The 21,468-nt window shown below is 41.2% G+C and overlaps 1 protein-coding gene and 1 long non-coding RNA gene across 2 annotated transcripts; one reads left to right on the top strand and one right to left on the bottom strand.

Annotated features, from left to right (window-relative positions):
• Nucleotides 1–450: 450 nt before the first annotated feature.
• On the bottom strand, nt 451–7,690 carry LOC110017213 (uncharacterized). The gene is made up of 3 exons (XR_013651383.1): nt 7,451–7,690; nt 1,849–1,932; nt 451–1,286 (listed from the first exon to the last, which is right to left on the bottom strand). It is a non-coding gene; the product is annotated as an uncharacterized LOC110017213 (long non-coding RNA).
• Nucleotides 7,691–8,946: 1,256 nt separating this feature from the next.
• Nucleotides 8,947–10,608, top strand: ccr10 (chemokine (C-C motif) receptor 10). Its single transcript, XM_020712346.2, has one exon. The coding sequence runs from the start codon at nt 8,947–8,949 to the stop codon at nt 10,057–10,059; it is 1,113 nt and encodes a 370-aa protein (XP_020568005.1). The 3' UTR covers nt 10,060–10,608.
• Nucleotides 10,609–21,468: the final 10,860 nt, after the last annotated feature.

Here is a 21,468-nt window from a genome sequence, read left to right as displayed (position 1 = left end):
ACGAAATTTGGGTCTGTTAAAGTAAATGTCATAAGATCTCTAAGACTCCCTACAGCTTCTCTGTACATCTTTAACCTGATAACATCTTGTGTCTCTGGCTTCACGCTTCTGCATTTCCAACCTTTTCACTATCTTGTTGTTGTTACTTCTGATATTTTGAAACATTCATCAGACTGAGTGAAACCTAAACCTAGATCATATCTGAATCTGCTCAAGTTCTTCTTCTCAAGTCTGGCTAAAAGCACGACTTCTCCTTACAGCAATCAACAAGTCATCGACCCGCATAATCCTATTAACTTTCTTCTGTTCGGTCTCTATGATATAGTGGTCAGGACTCTGTAACATCCTTTTCTGACAACTGAGTAAGATCCTGTTCTAGTTTCGGCCAGCATGATTCAGCCCATGAAAGTTTTTTTAGTTTATACAATAAATCTTTTCTCCATTTTCAGTTTGTGTCTTTTATGTCTACATTCTGGTCTTTATTCATCATTTCTCTCAATAGCTGCGTTTACATGCCCTGATCGGACTCATTCGGATCAACATTTCTTTCTGATGGAGATAGATGGGTCATGCCGATTGTTGATCCGATCGTGGTGCTTAGAAACAGTTTGTTCAGATGGTGTTTGACTTGCCCTCAAATTGAACATTTGTAGGAATCTTCTCTTTGTCAGGATGACAAACAACTGACCAAAAGAATCCATGGTGTCATGACTTGCTAGGCGGGACAGACCCAGGCGCTGGAACCCGGAAGGAAAACACAGGTGAGTAAGATGATAAGTAATTGAGTTTTATTTTTGCCGTGGCTTGGAGTCGTGGCGTGTCTGGAGGTCTTGGCGTGGCTTGGAGTTCTCAGGATTTTCAGTGAGGATAAGTCTGCTTTTGGAGACGTGTGACTCAGGTGAACACTAGTGGTTTGAAGTCCTGTAGGCGAGGCGTAAAACAAGATTAGCGAAGAGCAAAAACACATGAGCAAAGGCTAAACTCTCGTGACCAGACTAAGCACCATCAGGGGCAACGAACTGGCGATGAACGCTGGAACTGAATATCCCTATGAAGGCTGGTGGTTGATGAGGTGAGTGTTACCAGCTGATCCAAATCAGGAAGCAGAACAGAGAGGGGAGGGGGAGGAGAGACTCCCAGAGGCACCATGACACATGGTCACGTTTGGAATCAAGTCTCCCCTCATCTGTCATGGCATTTGTCATGAATGAGAGGCATTTATTCTCCTGGCTCAGCCTCAACATCGGCCTCGTGGGTGGGTTCTCTCAGAATGGTATCCCTTTAATCTGCATACAAGAATAAAAGTACTCTAGTTACCTAAATCTTAACTTTCTGTTTCATCTTGTTAAGGCTACCTGCACTATCTTTGTTTATCCACAATACCATAAAGATTTTAGCACACAATCTACCTTGGCTTTGTGTTGGCAATACATTTATTTAAAAAAAAATACATAAATTGACATAACCTGTCAATCAACTTTCATAATGCTACGTTCAAATAAGCCTCAGCATAATGCGTGCAAGCAATCCCTAACAATAAAAAGTCCACACATGCGTTTACACATGGCTACGTTTTAAATGTCCTGTTCTATGTACAAAACGTGCAGCCATTGAACTTGCGTTGAAATTTGATCATGAAGGAGAAATTAATGAATGTAGTTTGTTCCCGGCCGTCATCCCAAGACGTCATCACAGAGTCCTCCTCCAGCCACAGAACACTTTTCCTGAATGCCAGTTTCCTCCCAATAAACAGTGACTGTAATCCATTCCTGTATCCGTCTTCTTTCCGGGTTCCAGCATCCGGGTCTGTTGTTGTTCTCCACTAACATGACAAAGGAGGGTTCTTACTCGAGTCTGTTGAGGGGCCGACATCAGATCTCAGGAACTCAGGTGGTTCACTGCAGGCAGGTAAAACTGGAAGAGCTGGTTGATCTATGAAAAGCAGAACGGCACCAAAGTGAGGCAGAAAATCTGACATTCAGAGGGAAGCTGGAATGTCAGAGTGAGCAACAAAGGGAAGCAGAATGGAGCATTGGCAGCTCCTCCAGGCTGATGAAGCCTGACTGCAAGGACGTTTGTGTCAAAAAGCTGCACAGTGAAATCAAAACTGTTGCTTTTTGGAAAACTCAGGTGAATTCAAACATCTCTGGAATTCTGTAGCATCAAGAAGTCACTTCTCAGAAACTCGTGACAACAGTTTAAGGCTAAGAGTCAACTGTGAGTAATATTCAAACACATTAAATAAACCACGACTCCTCTGCAGACAGAGACAGAAACCTGACGCAAATAGTTTACAATTTAAAAAGGAAAGAAAGAAGAAATTGCACCGCTTTCTCACAGAAAATACTCCTGTACTCTTTCAGTCTAAACATATATTTTTATTTTTATTTCCAGAGATTTCTATAGTATTGAGCTTATTAATAATAATAATACATTTTATTAATAATGCAGTTTTCATTAAATGAAACCTTTAAGTGCTACAAGATATGAATTCTTGCGAATTTACAAAGCATCTGAATCCATTTTTGGATACTTTTTAGACACTTTTCTTTGAAAACCAAGGTTAAAACTTTGGGTTAATCAAAGAACTTGTGGATTTGCAGAAAGAAAGCTAAAGGCACGCAAGCCTTAAAGGGGAAAACAGTACGAAACTCTCCAAACTGTGTTTTAAGACCAAATTCTGTCCTCTGGCTTCTCACCTTCCTCTGTATCGCTCATGCCCAGAGGAAAACACTCAGACTAATGTTTTAGTGACTAGCTGAGAAACGTCATGCACTTCCAAAAAGACAAAACAAGCAAAGACAGTGAATAGACCTGAATAGAAAGGCAACATAGTGAGAAAAAAATAAGTGCTACAAATAAATGGCATTTTCATATAGCACTTTTCTATTATGCCTAAGGCCCACAGCGCTTTACAGTCATTACCTATGCACACACGCATTCACACTGTACCCCCCAGGAGACATGCGGGTTCAGACACGCTGACACACGGCAGGAACCAAACGTGCGTAACCTTGAAGGCTGACCACTCCACCTCAGCATCGCAGTCTATTAACCAGTCTGTCAACAAAAAAACGCTTTTAGGCTTATTACTTATATAACAGGCCTTTGGTTGTTATAATAATAATAATAATAAACTTTATTTGTATAGCACTTTTCGAAATCCAGATTACAAAGTGCTGTTCAATTAATATGAGACAAAATCAGTCTAAAAACTGTTTCCAGTATGGAGAAATAAAACCCAACACACACATGAAACGGTGATAGTGGTTAGAATCAATAAAATCGATAAATCAGTAAAATCAATAAAATAAACAAAATCAATAAAATCAACGAAATCAATAAAATTAATTAAATCAATAAAATCAATGAAATCAATGAAATCAATAAAATCAATAAAATCAATAAAATCTAATTTTTAAATTTAAGAACCAGTAAAATCATTGAAAGCACGCCTGTAGAGGTAGGTTTTTAAAAGAGTTTTAAATACTGGTATGGACCCAGCGAGCCTGATCTCTTCAGGGAGACTGTTCCAGAGTGTTGGGGCTCTTACAGCAAAGGCCCTGTCACCCCTGGTCTTCAATCTAGATTGCGGGATTGTAAAAAGGCCTTTTGCCGAAGATCTAAGATTGCGATGCGATTCATGCTCTCTGTTTTCTATCCAAAGTTGAGTTTGAATATAGATTATATGCAGTATGATATCAGTAAAACTTGGAATCCCATTCAGGGAAATAATTATTATTTTTCATTAAAAAAACTCCTTAAAGTGAAAAAAAACAGTGTAATGTAACGTCATTTTGAAAGAAAAGTCAGTTTTAAACCTCCTTGTGATTAAATGTCATAATGCTTGAAAGGATGATTGGCAACATGTCTAAAAGACGCCTTTTTTCAGGTCAGTGTTTAAAGTAGTTTGTACATGTTTTTAATTATTACTTTTTTATTGTGATTAACAGTGGGTTTACAGTGGATGGATGTCAAACGGCGAGCTGGCAGAGCGTTGAATACTGTGACTTCCCGTTGAAGGCCTTTGAGCGAGTCGTAGCAGTTCTGATCCTTTTTATTCTCCCACCACGTTTATCCTGTAGTCTATGTTGATGTTTTCCTCTAAAAACAGCTTCATTCTAGCTGCAGAACACAGTCGTACGGAAGAGTCATTCTTTATTTTGAGCGGCCATCAGTCCCTACATTAGGTTTTTTGTACATCACCTGGACATTCTATAGAAGACCTGCCTGTCACCTATAGCAGCTCAATGCCATGGGAAAACGTGATGTGGGTGCAGGTTGAATGCACGGGTGTCGGTTGAGGCTACAGTTTCGGCGGGTGAAAGAACAGGTCACCAGTTTCCCACCGGCTGACATTAACCACGCTGACAAACAAGTCTGGGAGTCGAAATCGTCATGAACCGCACAGTGGATCAAAACATGAGAGCACAGCTGTCAACAGGACACAAGGTTCACCGTGCAAAGCTGTGCGCTGTGTGTGTTTGCTGGTTGTGGTTTGCTGGTTGCCATCACACAATGCAGGGTGTGAGTCTGTTGTGTTTCTGAAACCATCAGGGATCTTGGTTTCGGCAGCTTCAGGTTGCAAAGGGTCAAAATCATGAGAACATTTTCTTTGCTTAACTAACTGTCATAGTTGTCCTGTGAAACACACTTAAGAAAGTTTAGAAAAAGGTTTAGACCACGGGCAGTGTCGTGGTTACAACCCACGCCTCGCGGCGAGAAGGTCCTGTCCAGGGTGAACCCCACCTTCACCCTTCAGCCTGCACCCTTCAGTAGCTTGGAGCTACTGAAGGGTGAACCTATGAAACTTTTTACGTTTTCACATTTGTATTGTCAAAAACTGCTGGTGTCAAAATGTCTTCTTCTCTAGCTTAATTTGAAATGCTCCTTCACAAACCCCTCTTTTGTTTAGCCTGTCTTTGTAGCAGGAATGTGAAAAACTGCATTCTCGGATCTGTTTCTGATCAACAGCCCAACCTTTAACAGGCAGAATGGCATTTCATGCTCAAAACTCACACATATCAAGGCATGTACTGCTGCTGTTCTTAACAAACACAGATCAACTCAAAAAAAGAAACAACTAGTTTCTCTATAAATGTAGGATTGCAACAATTGGGAAAATCGACCATAAGCATGACTTCTGACTCCGGTGGCAAGATGCCGGTCATGCTGACGTTCAGTAGTTTATCCTGCAAACCAGGACCAATAACTGAGAAAAACAAATGCATGAAGGGTAGAATACTTTTGTTTTCACGCGTGATGGGGCGAAGTGACTATGCAAACGACCACGAAAACAGTCGAGGAAAGGTTACGAACCGGGTTTGTTCCCGTCAGAGGGCACACCCGAAGACCTACGGGCGTCCGCACCAACTGTTGCCTCTGGATGAGCTCAGGCTCAAACCAATTTCCCCTCTTTAAGAAAAATATTTTAGCACACAGTCTGAAACAGTTGACGAAAAAACGATGTTTTAATGGTGATGCAGCTCAGTGTTCTTAGTCTTTAACAGAATTAAGTCTATTCCTTGGTAAATTTTAGATGCTGCTTAGAAATGTTTTGTAAAAAAAAAAAGTCCAGATAAAGAATTTTTTGATGGTATTTTTTCTAGATTCAGCAAAACAGGATGATTAGGAATCTAAAACTGTTTTCATGCATAAAAATGCAAGGTCTGCATGAAGACAGTTTCATGCTGGGTGCCACAGGGGGTACGGCGAGGTCAGAGAGTGCACAGCGGCTTCCATTGGCTGCTGCTGGTTGAGGGAGAGCCTGCAGGCTTGTTTTTAAATGAGCTTCTCAGAGATTTGCAAACTCTGCCAGAAGACCTGTGACCTTCTCAACTCGTCAGCCACTCCAGGTAAGCTTTATTACGGAAACTGAAAATCTCTGAATGTTTCTGGACCAGCTGGAGATTAATATCCGTAGAAAGTGAGGATTATATTGATAAATCAAAAATAGGTTGAGGCAGTGGAAAGGCCACTAAATCACACCAGGAAGATGTTTTTCCATATCTACCAAACCCAATATTAAAAATAAAACATTGTAATTTGCATCAAATTATTGTGCAAAATGTTAAAATGACCAAAAAGCGTCAGCTGGTGTTAAGTGTAAACAGTGTGAGAGTGTGTTTCCTCACAGGAGCCCACACATTAATCCGTTTCATGTGATTTCACTTTTCCTCAGAACTGTGACTCAATTATTGCACTAAAAGAAAATAAGCAAATTAGAAGCAATAAAATGTTAATATCAGCTAAAGAGAACGTGATCTTTTAAAAGCTGTTTGTAAATCCCACAGTGGCGTCATGCATAATAATGACCCTGACCTCTTCACTCAGGGTTAGACATCCGCCAACTGTCTCCTCAACATTTCAATTTTTTCATTAGTAGCAGAAAGTAAATGTTTTTGACACCATGATTTTTTTTTTTAATTATTATAGACACAACTCCATAGGCAACTTTACAAAAGCAAGAAATTCATACAGGAAGATCCATTTTATTCATCCCGATTGTTTTCTTAATTAACCAAAAGATTCCAAATAAATGTGTTTACTTTAAAAATGATTAATTACAAATGAATAAATAAATAAACTAAAATAGATAGTTATATCATCTGCATATTAATCTTTTTTCACTTAAAAACCAATATAGCTATTTTGGGATGACGCTTTTTAAACAAAACCATCAACAATTCCTAATGTATAAAAATGGGTTTCAAAACACTAAAATGACTGACGTAAAATGCTAAAAATGTAATTACTTCATAGTTTTTTCTTGTAAATTTTTTTTATTGTTATAGTTAGTTTTTCTGTTTTAATTTAATGTAAATACAGATTTTGTTGATGCATTTTCTGCCTAACAAGACAAAGAAAAAAAGAACAGTATGTGTGTAGAATGATGACTCAATGTGGAACACGAAAGCATTGCTGTCACGCAACAGAAACTGTATGCATAAATAAGGAAGGCATTAAATACAAAACACCACTTGGTAAAAACATAAAGAAAAAGAGAAAAAAAGAATATATATATATATATATATATATATATATATATATATATATATATATATATATATATATATATATACATAACTTTTATTGCATTTGTCAGATTTATGTAAGTATGTAGTGTGTACGTAGTGTAATAATTAGTATAACTTTTATTTATATTACTTTACTAACTAAAAATTCTGGACACTTGTGAATTAATAATAAAACTTTGTTCTGTTCCTTTTTTTTTCATTTAATTCTCAGTCCTAAACTTTGCCTAATAAGCGATGCGCGTCTACCGATCTTTTTTTCACTGTTTTTACTATTTGCAAAAAAAAACATATATATATATATATATATTTTAAAACAAACACAAAAGTTTGTCCTCCACAGTCAGAGGCTCTCCTCATTTACCGACCTGTTGGGCATGAATCTATTCAAGGAAACGTCTTCTCTGGTTTCTTACCTGGAAGCGAAATCCTTACGATGTCCTGAAAACCAAGAGAAGTAGTAAAGGAGCGTTTGTAGCAAAAGTCGGCACACGTCTACTGCAGACTCTGTAATGGCAGAGTCTGAAGCAAAGGTGAAATAAAAAAAAGGGATGATTGTGGAAACTTTCTTTAAATGGTGTTGGCACGCGACACTGACTGATCTGTAGACCCACGACTTCCCCTGTGCCAACGACCTGCTGCCAGTGTCACGCAAGCGGGGGAGAAATGACTGCACTGCCGGCGCTGCTTAGTCAACGGGACTCTCAGTCTGAGAGGAAAGGATCTAGTATTTCTTCATGTCTGAAAGCAGGGGCAGAACTCTGTTCCACACCAACCCAAACTTCTTGTAAGAAAAAGCTTTGTATGTTGTTTAACACTTACTCTTCTGCACGCAACTCTGTCTTATTGTGGCATTTTGAGAAGTGCCAGAATGACTCATGGCGTTCTCGACAGACACATGAAAGAAAAGCCTGGAAGAAACTGTGCCGTCTGCACGCCACAGTTTCTTTCTGATGATAAAGGAAAGTTGTAATATTGAACTAGCAAAAAGCCCTTTTGGTTTAGTCTGTAGGCTTTGGAGGGGACATTTCTGCACCTAAAGCACCTGAAGCATCACGCCACCATCAGGGCGTTCTACAACGCCAGTTAGCCTAAAAGGGATCCGAGCAAATGTTTTAACGAGACGCTAAAACATTTTTCTAAGTCTTGGCAAACTAAATGCAGCTTTGGGCTGTGTACATCGGTGATTCACCGTCAGACATGCCTGGAACGGTCGTGGAAAGACACCAATTTGTGTATTCATCTTGTAGAAATCACGCACAATTGCATAACATTTATGCCAATTGACGAATGAAGAACGCAAGAAACATCCTGTCCAACAAAAACTGTTACAAATATAATTAACAGGAATAAAGATTAGTCTAAATTACATATATGGGTTTAATCAAATATACTCCTGTTGGAAAAGTAAAATATGTCCAATAAATCTGTTTGCTCAGCTGTTGGACAGGACAAGTTAAAGAAAAAAAAACAACATGTATGAATGACGTAGATCACGCATGCATCACGAAAGACCGACTTTCCTTACATGGAAAATGTGCAACATAGTGACACGCCCTATAAGCTGGGTGCTGATTTTACAGGAGGTTGATTTATATTTTCATATTAAATTATGTTTATATACAACCTAAAAATCATTTTTTGTAATGAATTAAATGTGTCGTCTGTGTACTACAGGTACATGTCTTTTATGGTTTGGAGTAATGTCAAGAAATCCTTTTCTTTTTTCATTAAATTATGAATTGATATCTTGAATAACTTTAAAATATGTGTATTCTTTTATTCATTTTCCTTTGCTTTTGTTGCTAAAATTGCTCAAATAAAGCAGGTGATGTAATGACATCAGAGTAAATTCTGTTTTTCATGTTTTCTGACATACGTCTAATTTAGCTTCTGTTCTTTCTTGACAGCTATGACTACTGAAGATTACCCTTACGTCTACACCTACTATGATGATAATGATACTGACAGCAACGCCTCCCTCCCAGAATTCCCTAATTTCTGGTGCAGCCTTGATCCACAGCAGAAGAGGATCATCAAAACCTTCCAGACTTGCGCTTTTTGCCTGATTTTCCTGCTGGGCGTCACAGGAAACAGCCTGGTGATCGCCACATTTGCTCTGTATCGGCGTCTCCGGCTTCGCTCAACCACCGACATCTTCCTGTTCCATTTGGCCCTGGCTGACCTCCTCTTGCTCCTCACGCTCCCCCTGAAAGTCGCCGACACTAATCTCAGCTGGAGCTTCTCTGAGTCGTTCCAAAAATCCGCGCGTGCCTTCCATGCCGTCAACACGTACAGCGGCCTGCTGCTGCTCGCCTGCATCAGCGTTGACCGCTACATGGTGGTGGTGCGAGCTCAGGAGATGCTACGACTGCGCCACCAGATGCACACAGTAGGAAGCCTGGCGGCTGTGGGCGTTTGGTTTGTTGCTGTTCTCCTCAGTCTGCCTGAAATCCTCTTTGCCTGGCATTACAATCATGACTGTCACTCCTGCAATGAAGTCAAAATGGCCTCAATGGGACTTTTGATTGCAGTTTTCTGCCTCACCCTCCTCACAATGCTGGCGTGTTACTCTGTGATCGCTCGCGTTCTGTGTGAAAGTCCCAGACATCGACGGGGGAAACAGTGGCAACGACAGCGCACCCTGAAGCTAATGGTGGCGCTGGTGCTGGTTTTTCTGGCATTCCAGCTGCCTTACACTGTGGTGCTGTTTTGGAAAATGGCAAGGCCGATCTGCGAGCTGATGCTGGAGTACTCCACCTGCACTCTGGCGTACACCCGCTGCTGCCTCAACCCCGTCCTGTACGCCCTGATCGGTGTGCGTTTCCGCAGGGACGTCTGGCATCTCCTCCAGGACGCGGGCTGCGCGTGTGCGCCTGGCGGGCTCCTCCAGACTCTGAGCTCCGTCTCCTCCCCGAACAGGTCCACCGTCGCAGGCTTTTCGCCAGTGTCCCCCAGTAACTCCAGCAGCAATGCCGTTCCATCAAATTTCAGTTTCCAGGAACCACATAAATGCAGCCGTTAGATCCGTCAGGCGGGTGTTCCACGTCTGTGTGCCTCCAGAAAGAGGAGCTATTAGCAGAACGAGTCAATCCACATTTACGCCACGTTCTCCTTCAAATCCTTTTTTATCCCAAACTACTGAACTATTTGGTGCATCTGAGACAAATTTTTAAAAAAGTTCACCAAGTAAGGCCATCGGATCTCAAGCACAGCTGCCGTCCTTTCCATTTTGTACAAATGTTTACCAAACGTAGAGCTTTTGTTGCATTATTTTCCACTTTTTTAATTGTTGCTATTTAAATGTGTGGATGTTGTTTTTTGCATTTTATGTTTTTATTGCAGTGATCTGAAATGGATGTTTTAGTGTATGTAATGTAAATAAAGTTCTGTTGCCTCATGCATGGATGTACTGGCTTTCACCGACTCTGCACATCACAAACAAAACTAAGTTTGATCACTTTCTTTCATGAGATAAAATCCCAATCTGAGGAGTTTTTGGTGTTTTTGTGTTTAGTAGTAAAATCTGTGCCACAGTCCATTCCTGACACCAACTTCATAAACGGAGGATTTTCAGCTCCATTTGATAAAAACTGTCATGATTTGAACTTGTTGTCTTGTTTTTGGTCCTTGTTCTGTCTTGTTTCTGTTTCCTGTTTTATTTTGAAAGTATCCTGCCTTGTCTGTTTTCTTGGGTTTTACTTCCTTTGGTCCCCATCTGCCCTGATCGTGTTCACCTGTGTCTTGTCTGCCCTGTCTGTATATATGTCTTGTCTCTGCCTTCCTCCTGTGTTGGTCCATTATTCCTGTTCTGGTGTTCATGCCATGTCATGCCCTGTTCCTCGTTCCTTGTCCCTCGCCACGCCACAGTGAGTTTTCGTTTGGTTTTTGTCATCCTGCTCTGCAGCGCTTTTGTTTGTGTTTGTAATTAAACCCCTTGCCCCGGAACTTTGTGCCTCCTGCCTCTGCATTCTGGGTCCTACCGGCTCTCGAGCCACCCCTCCACCGTGACAAAAACTATATTATGACAGACCTGCCAACTACTTAAATAACAGTCACTGTTAAGGTAAACACCAATGTTTCTTTGTTGTCTCGTCAGACACTTAACTCATCAATACCAAAGTTAGAGATTCTATGACGTCACTCACGTGACCTCACTTCAGTCAACAAAAAGAAGCACGCATGCCCAGCCGCATCCCAGAATCCTTTGGTGCCCTTAGACCCAACGTGCACGTGATCGCCACTACAATATGACGCAGCTTTCAAGTTAAAAGCAATCGTTAAAAGCAGCGTGAAAAAATCCACCATCACCAACAGGTTTGGAAAAGCCAATCAGCTGCGTGACGGAGAGAACAGCGCATGCTCAGGAGTGAATTTACCTCTGAGTCACAGTGACACTAGTCCATCTATCAGCAGCTCCGTAATATACGAGGTGATCTTTTTAAACGTGCTTTTATTATGGTTATTATGAAGCGTCTGTTCGCTCATTTTATTTTTACTCTTTGTGGTCAGTGCTTTTTTCTGGCAGAACGAAGCCGGAAGAACGGTTAAGTGAAGGCTAACAGATGCTAACTACATTTAGCCTGGATGAACATGAATCCATGCGGGAAAAGTTGCAATCTGCAGCTTGGCTTGAACAGTTTCTAAGGTCTGAGCGGACTTTTGCTTTGAAAAGCTCACACTGCCCCACAGCCGGCGTGTGAACTGGAGACATGTTCTCCTGCTGCTCGTTCACATAGAGCTGCGGGACCAATGGCAGTCTGAAGACTCCCACAAGTAACAACGCATCCTCTCTCGCCCCTCATCCACAAAACGTACAGTATTAAGTCCGATTGCTCTGTACGGACATGATTCGCTCCGTCCACCGGCAGCCGCGCGCAGCGATCGGGCGCAATGGGGACGAAGCGCTACTCTCTGGAGCCGCCCTCGCGAGGCGTGTCGGAGAAGATAAGAAGGGGAGACAAGGAGCCCGCGGGGCGAGGGTGGAGCGCATAGGCGTCCGCGGAGCAACAATGTGTCGCTGAGGCGCGCGCTTTTCAGTCGCCGCTGCTTTATTTTACTGGTGTGTTTTTTTAACCAGCCCTGTTACTCCCATTATGCTGCCGCTACACAAGCGGAAGGAGAGCTGCTCTCCCGTTCTCCCCTCCATCCACTGCTGCTCCTTGCTCATTCTTTAAACACTGACAACAATGTGGCGACCCGGGGCTTAGCCCCGCCTTGAGCCCCTAAGACTCGTGGGAAATGGGGAATGGCGGGTGTAAATTTCCTCATCATAACTGAGGGATGTAATGTTGATTATATGGTTACTGTTTGTAATTTTATGTATGATACCTAGATTGTCAATAAGTAAAAAAAAAAACGAAACACATTTGGGTGCGGCTTATAATCGGGTGCGCTCTATAACCAGGTAATTACGGTATTTAAATGTATTTTTTTATTAAACCATCAACGTTTTTATCTACAGAAGACAGTGGACTCATAGATTAATCGTCCCAAAGCGCTCATATTCATTAGATTTTAACTTTGTGAAATCGATGACGTCATTGATTTTATGATCATCAAACTTTTGAGCTCATTGTACTGTTTGGGTTTACAGTGCACTTCCTGTCTGTCCCGGTGCCTCTGTCAGCCTACCTCCCTCCTCCCAGCTCTCTCTGCTCTGCTGATTGGAACTAGCTGCCCACCATCACCTCATCACCTGCCGGCTTTCTTAAGGAGATCCACCCCAGCATTCATCGCCAGTTCGTTATTCGTTCGTTATCTCCGGTGCTTATGTCTGGCCTTTTAGTCAAGTTAAGAACTTCCTGTCTGTCTCTACTTACCACGTCTTGTCACTCGCCTTCAGGTTCCACTCCACGGGTCTCGCTGGTTCCTCCTCGCCAAGAGCTCCACTTCTCGATCCGCTCTGGTCTCGCTGTCCTCAGCCTCAAGACTCCGACTCTGACATCAGCGGCATTCAGCAAAGATCAACTTACTTTTATCTGCAAGAAACTCTATTACATCCTTGGAAAATAAATTCATTTCAAGACTTCCTGGTTCCGAGTTTACTTCCGGGTTTCAGCTACTGGGTCTGCTACGTCTCTGACATCATGACACTGTCACTGTTTATGCAATGTCCCACTAGCTTACAGCCCCCCCACAACCCCAACCTAACTGATATTGGCAGCAATGTTGTGGCTATCCAGCCATATAGTTCTTATCCAGATTCGAGGAAAACAAAGATGTTCATGGATCTGTCTGCAGATGGATGATCAGAATGGAGCAGAGCAGGAAGCTTATGGCTTGCTGTAGAACTTGTATGTTTTTTTCAAACAGCCTTTTTTTTGTCTGCTCCTGATTCACAACGATTTGCATAAATACTTTATTCATTTTCCATCAAGAGTTAAAAACACCCAAAACTGTCATGGCAAGCTAGGCGAGGCAAACCCAGGCGCTGGAACCCAGAAGGAAAACACAAGGTGAGTAAGTTGGTAAGTCAAGTTTTAATGATATTCGGAGTTGCTTGAGATCTTGATGTGGGTGGAGGCTGGAGAGCAGCGGGTGAAGTTGCAGGAAGTAGCTTGTGGTAGTATGGCTTGAGGCGAGACTGGTGGTCGGAGTTGGCTTGTGGCGAGGCTGGAGGTCAGTAATGGCTCGAGGCGGGGCTGGAGGTTCTGTGGCTCCGGTAATCCGGTGACTCAGGTGTCCACTCGTGGTCAGAATGTCCTGAAGGCAAGGCAATACAAAAGTTAGACGTGAACATGAACACTTGGACTAAACTAGACGAGACACCAAGTTATGCACCATCAGGGGCAAGGAACTGGCGATGAATGCTGGTTCTGGATCTCCTTAAGTAGGTCTGATCGGTGATGAGGTGAGTGGACACAGCTGTGAATCATCTGGAGCCAAGCAGAGAGGGGAGGGGGAGAAAGCTGACAAAGGCACCATGACAGTACCCCCCCCCCCTCAACGACCGCCTCCGGGCGGTCCAGGACGCCGATCCGGGTGGGCCAGGTAAAAATCTTCGATCAGGGAAGGGTACAGGATGAGGGAGCGGGAGATTCAGGACTGCTCCTCAGGACCGTAACCCTCCCAGTCGACCAGGAACTGGAATCATCAGGAGCCAAGCAGAGAGGGGAGGGGGAGGAAAGCTGACAGAGGCACCATGAAAAAAACTTACTGGAGGTTACTGGGTCTTTTAATGTTTCGGAGCTGCTGGAAAAATGTAACCGGTTCAACACTAAACCTACGATGAAGCCTCTTTTCAGCATTTTCCTAAGACTTTTGGCACAGCCTTCCAGGGGACCCGAATCTGTAAAGATGCCAGGATTCTGGGTAAACATGAACCAACTTTTCAGTCTTTGTCTCGAGTTTTTATACACAGCACTTTGCACTACTGTGATTGATTTAATATTTAAGTTTCACATAAAATAAATTAAAATCTTTTGGAATTTTTGAAAAACATGAAGCCAACCTCACAAGTTTACCCAAACAAAGTACATTTATGTTTACTGATATATAATTACAATCCTTAAGACTTTTATGTCTTTTAAGCACCTTTACATTTTAATGAGCCCTTCAGGTGCCAGTGGTTAAAAAAATAAAAATTCACACGGATTAATAAACCGTGTGCACGCAGGTGTTTAGAAAATTACGTGTGAATACGAATAGTCGTATTTACTATATTAAAATAGTAATATTTATCTGATATATTTACAATATAGGATTTATAATATACTGTCTATTGTTAAATACACATAAAAAATCAAATAAAATAAAAGTTATGGTTTCTTATTATTTTTGTGTGGTTGGTGCCTGCCTGTCCTAAACTGGAACAGCAGGGCTCTGTTGACGTGACTCAATGCATAGCAATGACGCCTGCAGCGCACGTCACTGTGCACAGCAGCAAACAGGCAAAGCCTGATCCAGTAATATATACTGTATGTATATATGGGTGTAAATATCAAAGGTAACACAATGACTACACGCAGACTTGAGGACGAAGTTTTTAGTCGAGCAAAAGTCCTATGCAGTATCTTCAGTCTCCAGTCAGGCTTGCATGATGGATCTGTGGGGCAGCTGGGTTGGTTAATAGCACGACAGCGAGTTACTACAGCAAAAAAACAGCTTTTTAACTAAGCATCCCAGAATTTCGCCTGAAAGCTGGTCATCAATTCCAGATTTATCTGACATCCTTGACCTGCAGCAGCATCTCTGTGAACTTTTGAGTGTGCATTTTTGAACGATCAGCATTTTTCTTCATAGGGAGTCACCCTTAAACCTGGATTCCCAGCTGTTTGTAGTCGACTCAATGAACCTTTTGTCGTCAGGAGCCCCCTGAAACACCAAAAGCATAAAAAAAAAAGAAGGAACCATGATACGAGTCACAGGCTCAACCCTGTCTCCTGGTCCAACAAGACTAACTGAAGAAGTCATCAGTGAAGCATCACGTGTCACTCAAGCACAAAGCCTTGGCTGTTCTCTTCATCCAACAAGTTGTCAGCAGTAAACTGAAAGCTGCATTTCCACTGATTTGCTTGAATCTTACATTTAATATTTCTGGTGCTCCATGTCAAGTAAGCTTGATTTTATTTGGCATAAGCTGGTAGATGCATCAAAAATATGAAATGAAGCAGGAGCTTTTATTTGGGCTGTGCAGAAAATATGAATTGTTTTCTCAGAGCGTAGAAGAAGATTAAATGACCTTCAACGGTCAATGTGGTGCCACAACTGAAAAATGATAAGATGGAGTCAAAAACTGCAAATTTCAAGAAGCGTGTTATCAGAAAATCAGGCAGAGAGGCTGACCCTTGAAGTCAGTCGAGCAGTTAGTTTTTCAAAGTGTGAAATGTTCTTCAGGAAGTCGTCAGGCATGACACAAAGATGTCAGACCTTAAGACAGAAGCTGATATATTGTGGTCACATTTTCTTTTGACTGGTTTATCAGATTCAACCGTGAGGCTGCAAAGAAAGGACGATGGTGGCGCTCGCATCAATATTTCAAAACTCCGACCACAAGCTCTTTTTAAAGAACTGCCATGCTTGTTTTTGGAAGGGAAGTGAGACTGCAGAGGTGAACCGTGTGCATCCCAGTGAAGAAGTCTTTGTTTGGCTCAGAGGAGCACCTTTCAGATACAAATGGGACAAAATGAACAATGGTAAATGCACACACACACACACACACACCCACACACACACACACACACACACACACACACACACACGTGCACACACAGGCACACCCATGCATGCACACAAACATGCACACACAAACATGCAGTCTAACATGCACACACACATGTACACACACGTAGTCACACCTGCACACACACACATGCACTCAAACATGCACACATGCATGCACACAAACATGCACACACACACATATGCACTCAAACATGCACACACCTGTGCACACATGCATGCACACACCCATGCACACACACACATGCACTCAAACATGCACACAAACATGCACACACACACATGCACTCAAACATGCACACACCTGTGCACACATGCATGCACACACCCATGCACACACACACATGCACTCAAACATGCACACACACACATGCACTTAAACATGCACACAAACATGCACACACACATGCACTCAAACATGCACACAAACATGCACACACACATATGCACTCAAACATGCACACACCTGTGCACACATGCATGCACACACCCATGCACACACACACATGCACTCAAACATGCACACAAACATGCACACACACACATGCACTCAAACATGCACACACCTGTGCACACATGCATGCACACACCCATGCACACATACACATGCACTCAAACATGCACACACAGAATATCAGTTAGGGAGGCTGACCCTTGAAGTCAGTCGAGCTGTTAGTTTTTCAAAGTGTGAAATGTTCTTCAGGAAGTCGTCAGGCATGACACAAAGATGTCAGACCTTAAGACAGAAGCTGATATATTGTGGTCACATTTTCTTTTGACTGGTTTATCAGATTCAACCGTGAGGCTGCAAAGAAAGGACGATGGTCGCGCTCGCATCAATATTTCAAAACTTTGACCACAAGCTCTTTTTAAAGAACTGCCATGCTTGTTTTTGGAAGGGAAGTGAGACTGCAGAGGTGAACCGTGTGCATCCCAGTGAAGAAGTCTTTGTTTAGCTCAGAGGAGCACCTTTCAGATACAAATGGGACAAAATGAACAATGGTAAATGCACACACACACACACACACACACACAGACACACATACGTGCACACACAGGCACACACTACTGCCGATCATTGGCGCCAACTTCTAACCACCAGGATCTAATGTGGCTGGGTTTTTGCCCAAGGACACTTTGACACATGGGCAGGAACCAAACCTGCAATCTGTTGATCAGAGGTTGACCGCTCTTCCTCTGTACCACAGCCAGTCAAATAAATGCAAAGCATGGTCTACTTCATGGTCATCTTTCTAGCTCCAGCTGAAAAGGAGAGTTAATTCAATAAGAGGACATTTCCAAATGAACCACTTTGATCTGCTTCTCTTCATTCCCCCCAGAAGGATTTTTGTTTGTTAAACCTTAAAATCCTAACATTTATGACCCTTCTGTTGTTTGTGTTCAGCAGATAAGCTCAGCGCAGTTCCTGATTCCACACGTGACTGAATGACATCGATCTCTTTTTCTCTACTTCGGCAGAACTCTCCGTGTCACATATAGACTCTTTAACCTTCATCTTATAGACGCTAACTTGGCATTTCTGTGAGAAAAGGAACTTCCTGCACACAATACAAACATTCTTTACGCTGACGTCATTGCAAAGGTTTATTTATTTAACTACAGATTATCTTCACTCCTAACCAGTTTAACAGTAAGAAAACCTGAACTGATGCACAGAATATAGATTTTATGTTGTGTTGTTTGCATTGGTGTTCTGTCGCTCATATGTTTCATCTGATAATGAGCCTCATCATTGTTTTCACTGCAATGCTTGCATTTCCGTGGCCTAACACTCTGATCATGAGCTGGGCTTTAAAAACATCCGAATGAACAGACACTAACTGACCGGAAGGGCCTATATGATGCTTTTTTGAAGCCGTTCAGAGTAAACTACATCCATACATATGATCACATATGACCTTCTGCACACCAAAAAACACTAAAAAAACAGCTCATTTTCTTCTCAGGAAGTAAGACGACTCCATCTCTGAGGCTCCGCCTTTCTCTCCTTGTGGGTGCCGCCCATTTCATGACATCATCCTAGAGTCGTACTCAGCAGAGTTTCTGCTTCTCCCACGAAAACAAACATCTGAACTTTTCCAATGATGGACGTTCATACTGTTCATATAAAACAAAAGCGTTTAGCCGATCACCGCTAGCTGGCAGCGCAGACTCTTCCTGGAAGGGGCTGTACCTCACTTTGTGATGTCACAATGTGAGAACCCGCTCGTTTTCATGGATTGGGAGGGGCTGGTGCTCAGAGAGCAGGTTTTTAGAGGAAGACACAAAAATGGATCAAAATACCACTTTGGAGTTGTTTTTCTTTAATATTTTCTCTACTCTCCTTGTCCCACATGTCAAACCTTTCCAAAACTACTAAAGCCACAAAATGAAGCAGCTTGATTAAATTTGAAGTCTATAATCTACTGTGAATGATGAAACATGGTACTCAGGAATTCATCTTAATTTAATTGAGGATCTAAAGGCAGAGATGACCACTTTACTTTACTTTACTTTAATTTGGTTCAGTTGACTTCAGTTTAGTTCAGTTTAGTTCAGTTTAGTTCAGTTTAGTTCAGTTCAGTTCAGTTCAGTTTATTTCAGTTTAGTTCAGTTTTGTTCAGTTCAGTTCAGTTTAGTTCAGTTTAGTTCAGTTTAGTTCAGTTTAGTTCAGTTTAGTTCAGTTTAGTTTAGTTCAGTTCAGTTTAGTTCAGTTTAGTTCAGTTTAGTTCAGTTTAGTTTAGTTCAGTTCAGTTCAGTTCAGTTTATTTCAGTTTAGTTCAGTTCAGTTCAGTTTAGTTCAGTTCAGTTTAGTTCAGTTCAGTTCAGTTCAGTTCAGTTTAGTTTAGTTTAGTTTAGTTTAGTTTAGTTTAGTTTAGTTCAGTTCAGTTTAGTTCAGTTTAGTTCAGTTTAGTTTAGTTTAGTTTAGTTTAGTTTAGTTTAGTTTAGTTTAGTTCAGTTTAGTTTAGTTTAGTTTAGTTTAGTTTAGTTTGGTTTAGTTTAGTTTCATGATTTTATCTAAAATGTAAAGCGCATTCTAAATAAAATGTATTATTATTATAAATTTATTATGATTTCATGTTTATTATATAATTTCCGTTTTTGAAGCCCATTGAGACAACTATGGTTGTAATATTGCACTATAGAAACAAAATTGAATTGAATTTCTGTCTTTTTTTGTTACACACAAACACACAAACACAAAGACAGTCGACCGTGAACATTACACTTTTTTAACACAAGCCAGCGGTTTTCTTTTACACACTAAAGATCTGTTGTTGCTAATACATTAATGCAAAGCATTTATGTCTGAATTAAATAAAAAAAACATTTCTTTGTCAACGGTTTCATCTTTCATATGTTTTTTAGGAAGTGAATGATAAATGTGCTTTTCTCATATCAGCCAATAAGCACATGTATGTGTAAAATATGAGAATGGGCTCAGCAGACGTGTTCTCACATGTGCAGCCCACATGTAATATAAACCACAAACAAAGAATGCCTTTTTCTAATGACGCTCGTCACTTTAGGAAAAGTCGTAACAGTCATAACAGGATTGGTTAGGGTCTTTTTCTACAACTAAGACTGGTGGTGGGTCACTTTTTACCTGCAAAAGGTTAAATGTCATGCGTGTGCTCTAAAGAAAATGCAAGTTTCATTCAGTTCATCGTTTGCTGCCACAGACACAACTGCTTGGTTTTATTGACATCACTTCACTCTGACCTAAGATAATTTCCTGGTTATGCTGTCATAACAAACCACCAACTTCATGTACATTTTGATTCCCTTAGTTTGTGTGGGCTGCTTTTTCTTGTCAACAGGAGGTCACGCAGTAAATGAGTGAAACCAGCAGGTGAGGCTCAGTCTAAAGAACTGTCTGCAGTTCTATTCTGTGTACTGAGAAGACGGTTTTATTCATTTTGTTTCAAATAACACTCATGACCCTCATTTAGTCTTAATCTGAAAGGCATATGCTAAGTGATTTATTAAATTCTTCATAAACACATCACATATTTCTAACTTCTTACCAGAACTTTGACCTTAAAAACGTTGAAAGCCTTCACTTTTATATTTTAGCTGATCGACTGAAAAAACTATTTGGTACCTAAGATTCAGTTACTAAGCTTGAAATTTACTTTAAAGGCATAGTACCTTATTGCTTTTAAGTATGAAAATAATTGAAGGAAACCTTTGGTGTGTGAACCTCTCACACCAAAGGACGACCACTCTCCTTCCTAAAGCAAATGCGTGGTCAACAACAGCAGGATTCTGCTGCATCATTTTCCTTCAGATAAAGAAGCTCTGAGGAAAAAAACTCATTTGATCACATTTGTCATGCAGATGCTCACAGACATGCACATGCTTTAAGAGTTAACACCTTCTGTTTGTAGATACACTGATGATATTGAATGCTTTTAAATGTGTGTATTTGTGTTTGTGAGTGCATGTGTTTGTGCCTTTCTCATGTGTGTACATTTGTGGTGTGTGTGTTCACGTACGTGTGAGCACCCATCTGGATACATGCGTTTGTTTATGTGTGCATGTGTTTTTTGCGGGCTTGAGTGTGTGTGTGAGTTTGTCTGTGTGTGTGCGTTGTGTTTATGTTGTACATTGTGTGTGCACCTGTGTACACAGCTTTATGCACGTGAGTATGTGCTTGTGTTTGTTTGTGAGTGTGTATTTTTGTGTGTTTGAATGTGTGTGGGTGCGTGTGAGAGTGTGTACATATATATGTGGGTGTGCACGTCAATGTCCCCATAATGCTGTGCGTGTGTACACGTATATGTGTGTGTTTGGTGTGTGTCTTTTGTCCTTTTTTTTCCAATGGGGGTACCTGTGTGTATTTGTTTATGTGTGTATCTGTGTGTTTGTGTGTGCACATGTATTTGTGCGAATTTGGAAGTGCGTGTGTGTTTCCATATCTTTCTGCTTTTTCCATATAATCTTCTAACGAGTTTATGTCCACAAAACCATTTCTACCACAATGAGCACTGCATCGCGTTTCCACTAGAGGGCGCCACGAGATTATTATTATTATTATTATTTTATTTTTTTTTTGCAGATTTTTCAGATTTGATCATCAATTTCCAGCTGGGAGTTCAGTAATTTACCTCCAAATGATGTCTAGATATTCAAAAACAACAAAACACAGAAAAAAGCCTCTTTAGGAACCAGAAAAGATACCTCAGCAGATGCAATGAATTGAATTTAACTTTTTTTTTACCTCATAGGGAGAAATTCACTAAGGCAA

This window comes from Oryzias latipes, chromosome 19, assembly GCF_053564925.1.
Source record: "Oryzias latipes strain Hd-rR chromosome 19, Olatipes_Hd-rR_3.1".
Taxonomy (NCBI): domain Eukaryota; kingdom Metazoa; phylum Chordata; class Actinopteri; order Beloniformes; family Adrianichthyidae; genus Oryzias; species Oryzias latipes.
The sequence above is the reverse complement of the archived record's forward strand: the minus strand, read 5'-3'. Positions and strand labels throughout refer to the sequence as shown.

Coding starts and splice junctions, on each gene's coding strand:
- ccr10 (XM_020712346.2), top strand. CDS start 8,947: ATGACTACTGAAGATTACCCTTACGTCTACACCTACTATGATGATAAT.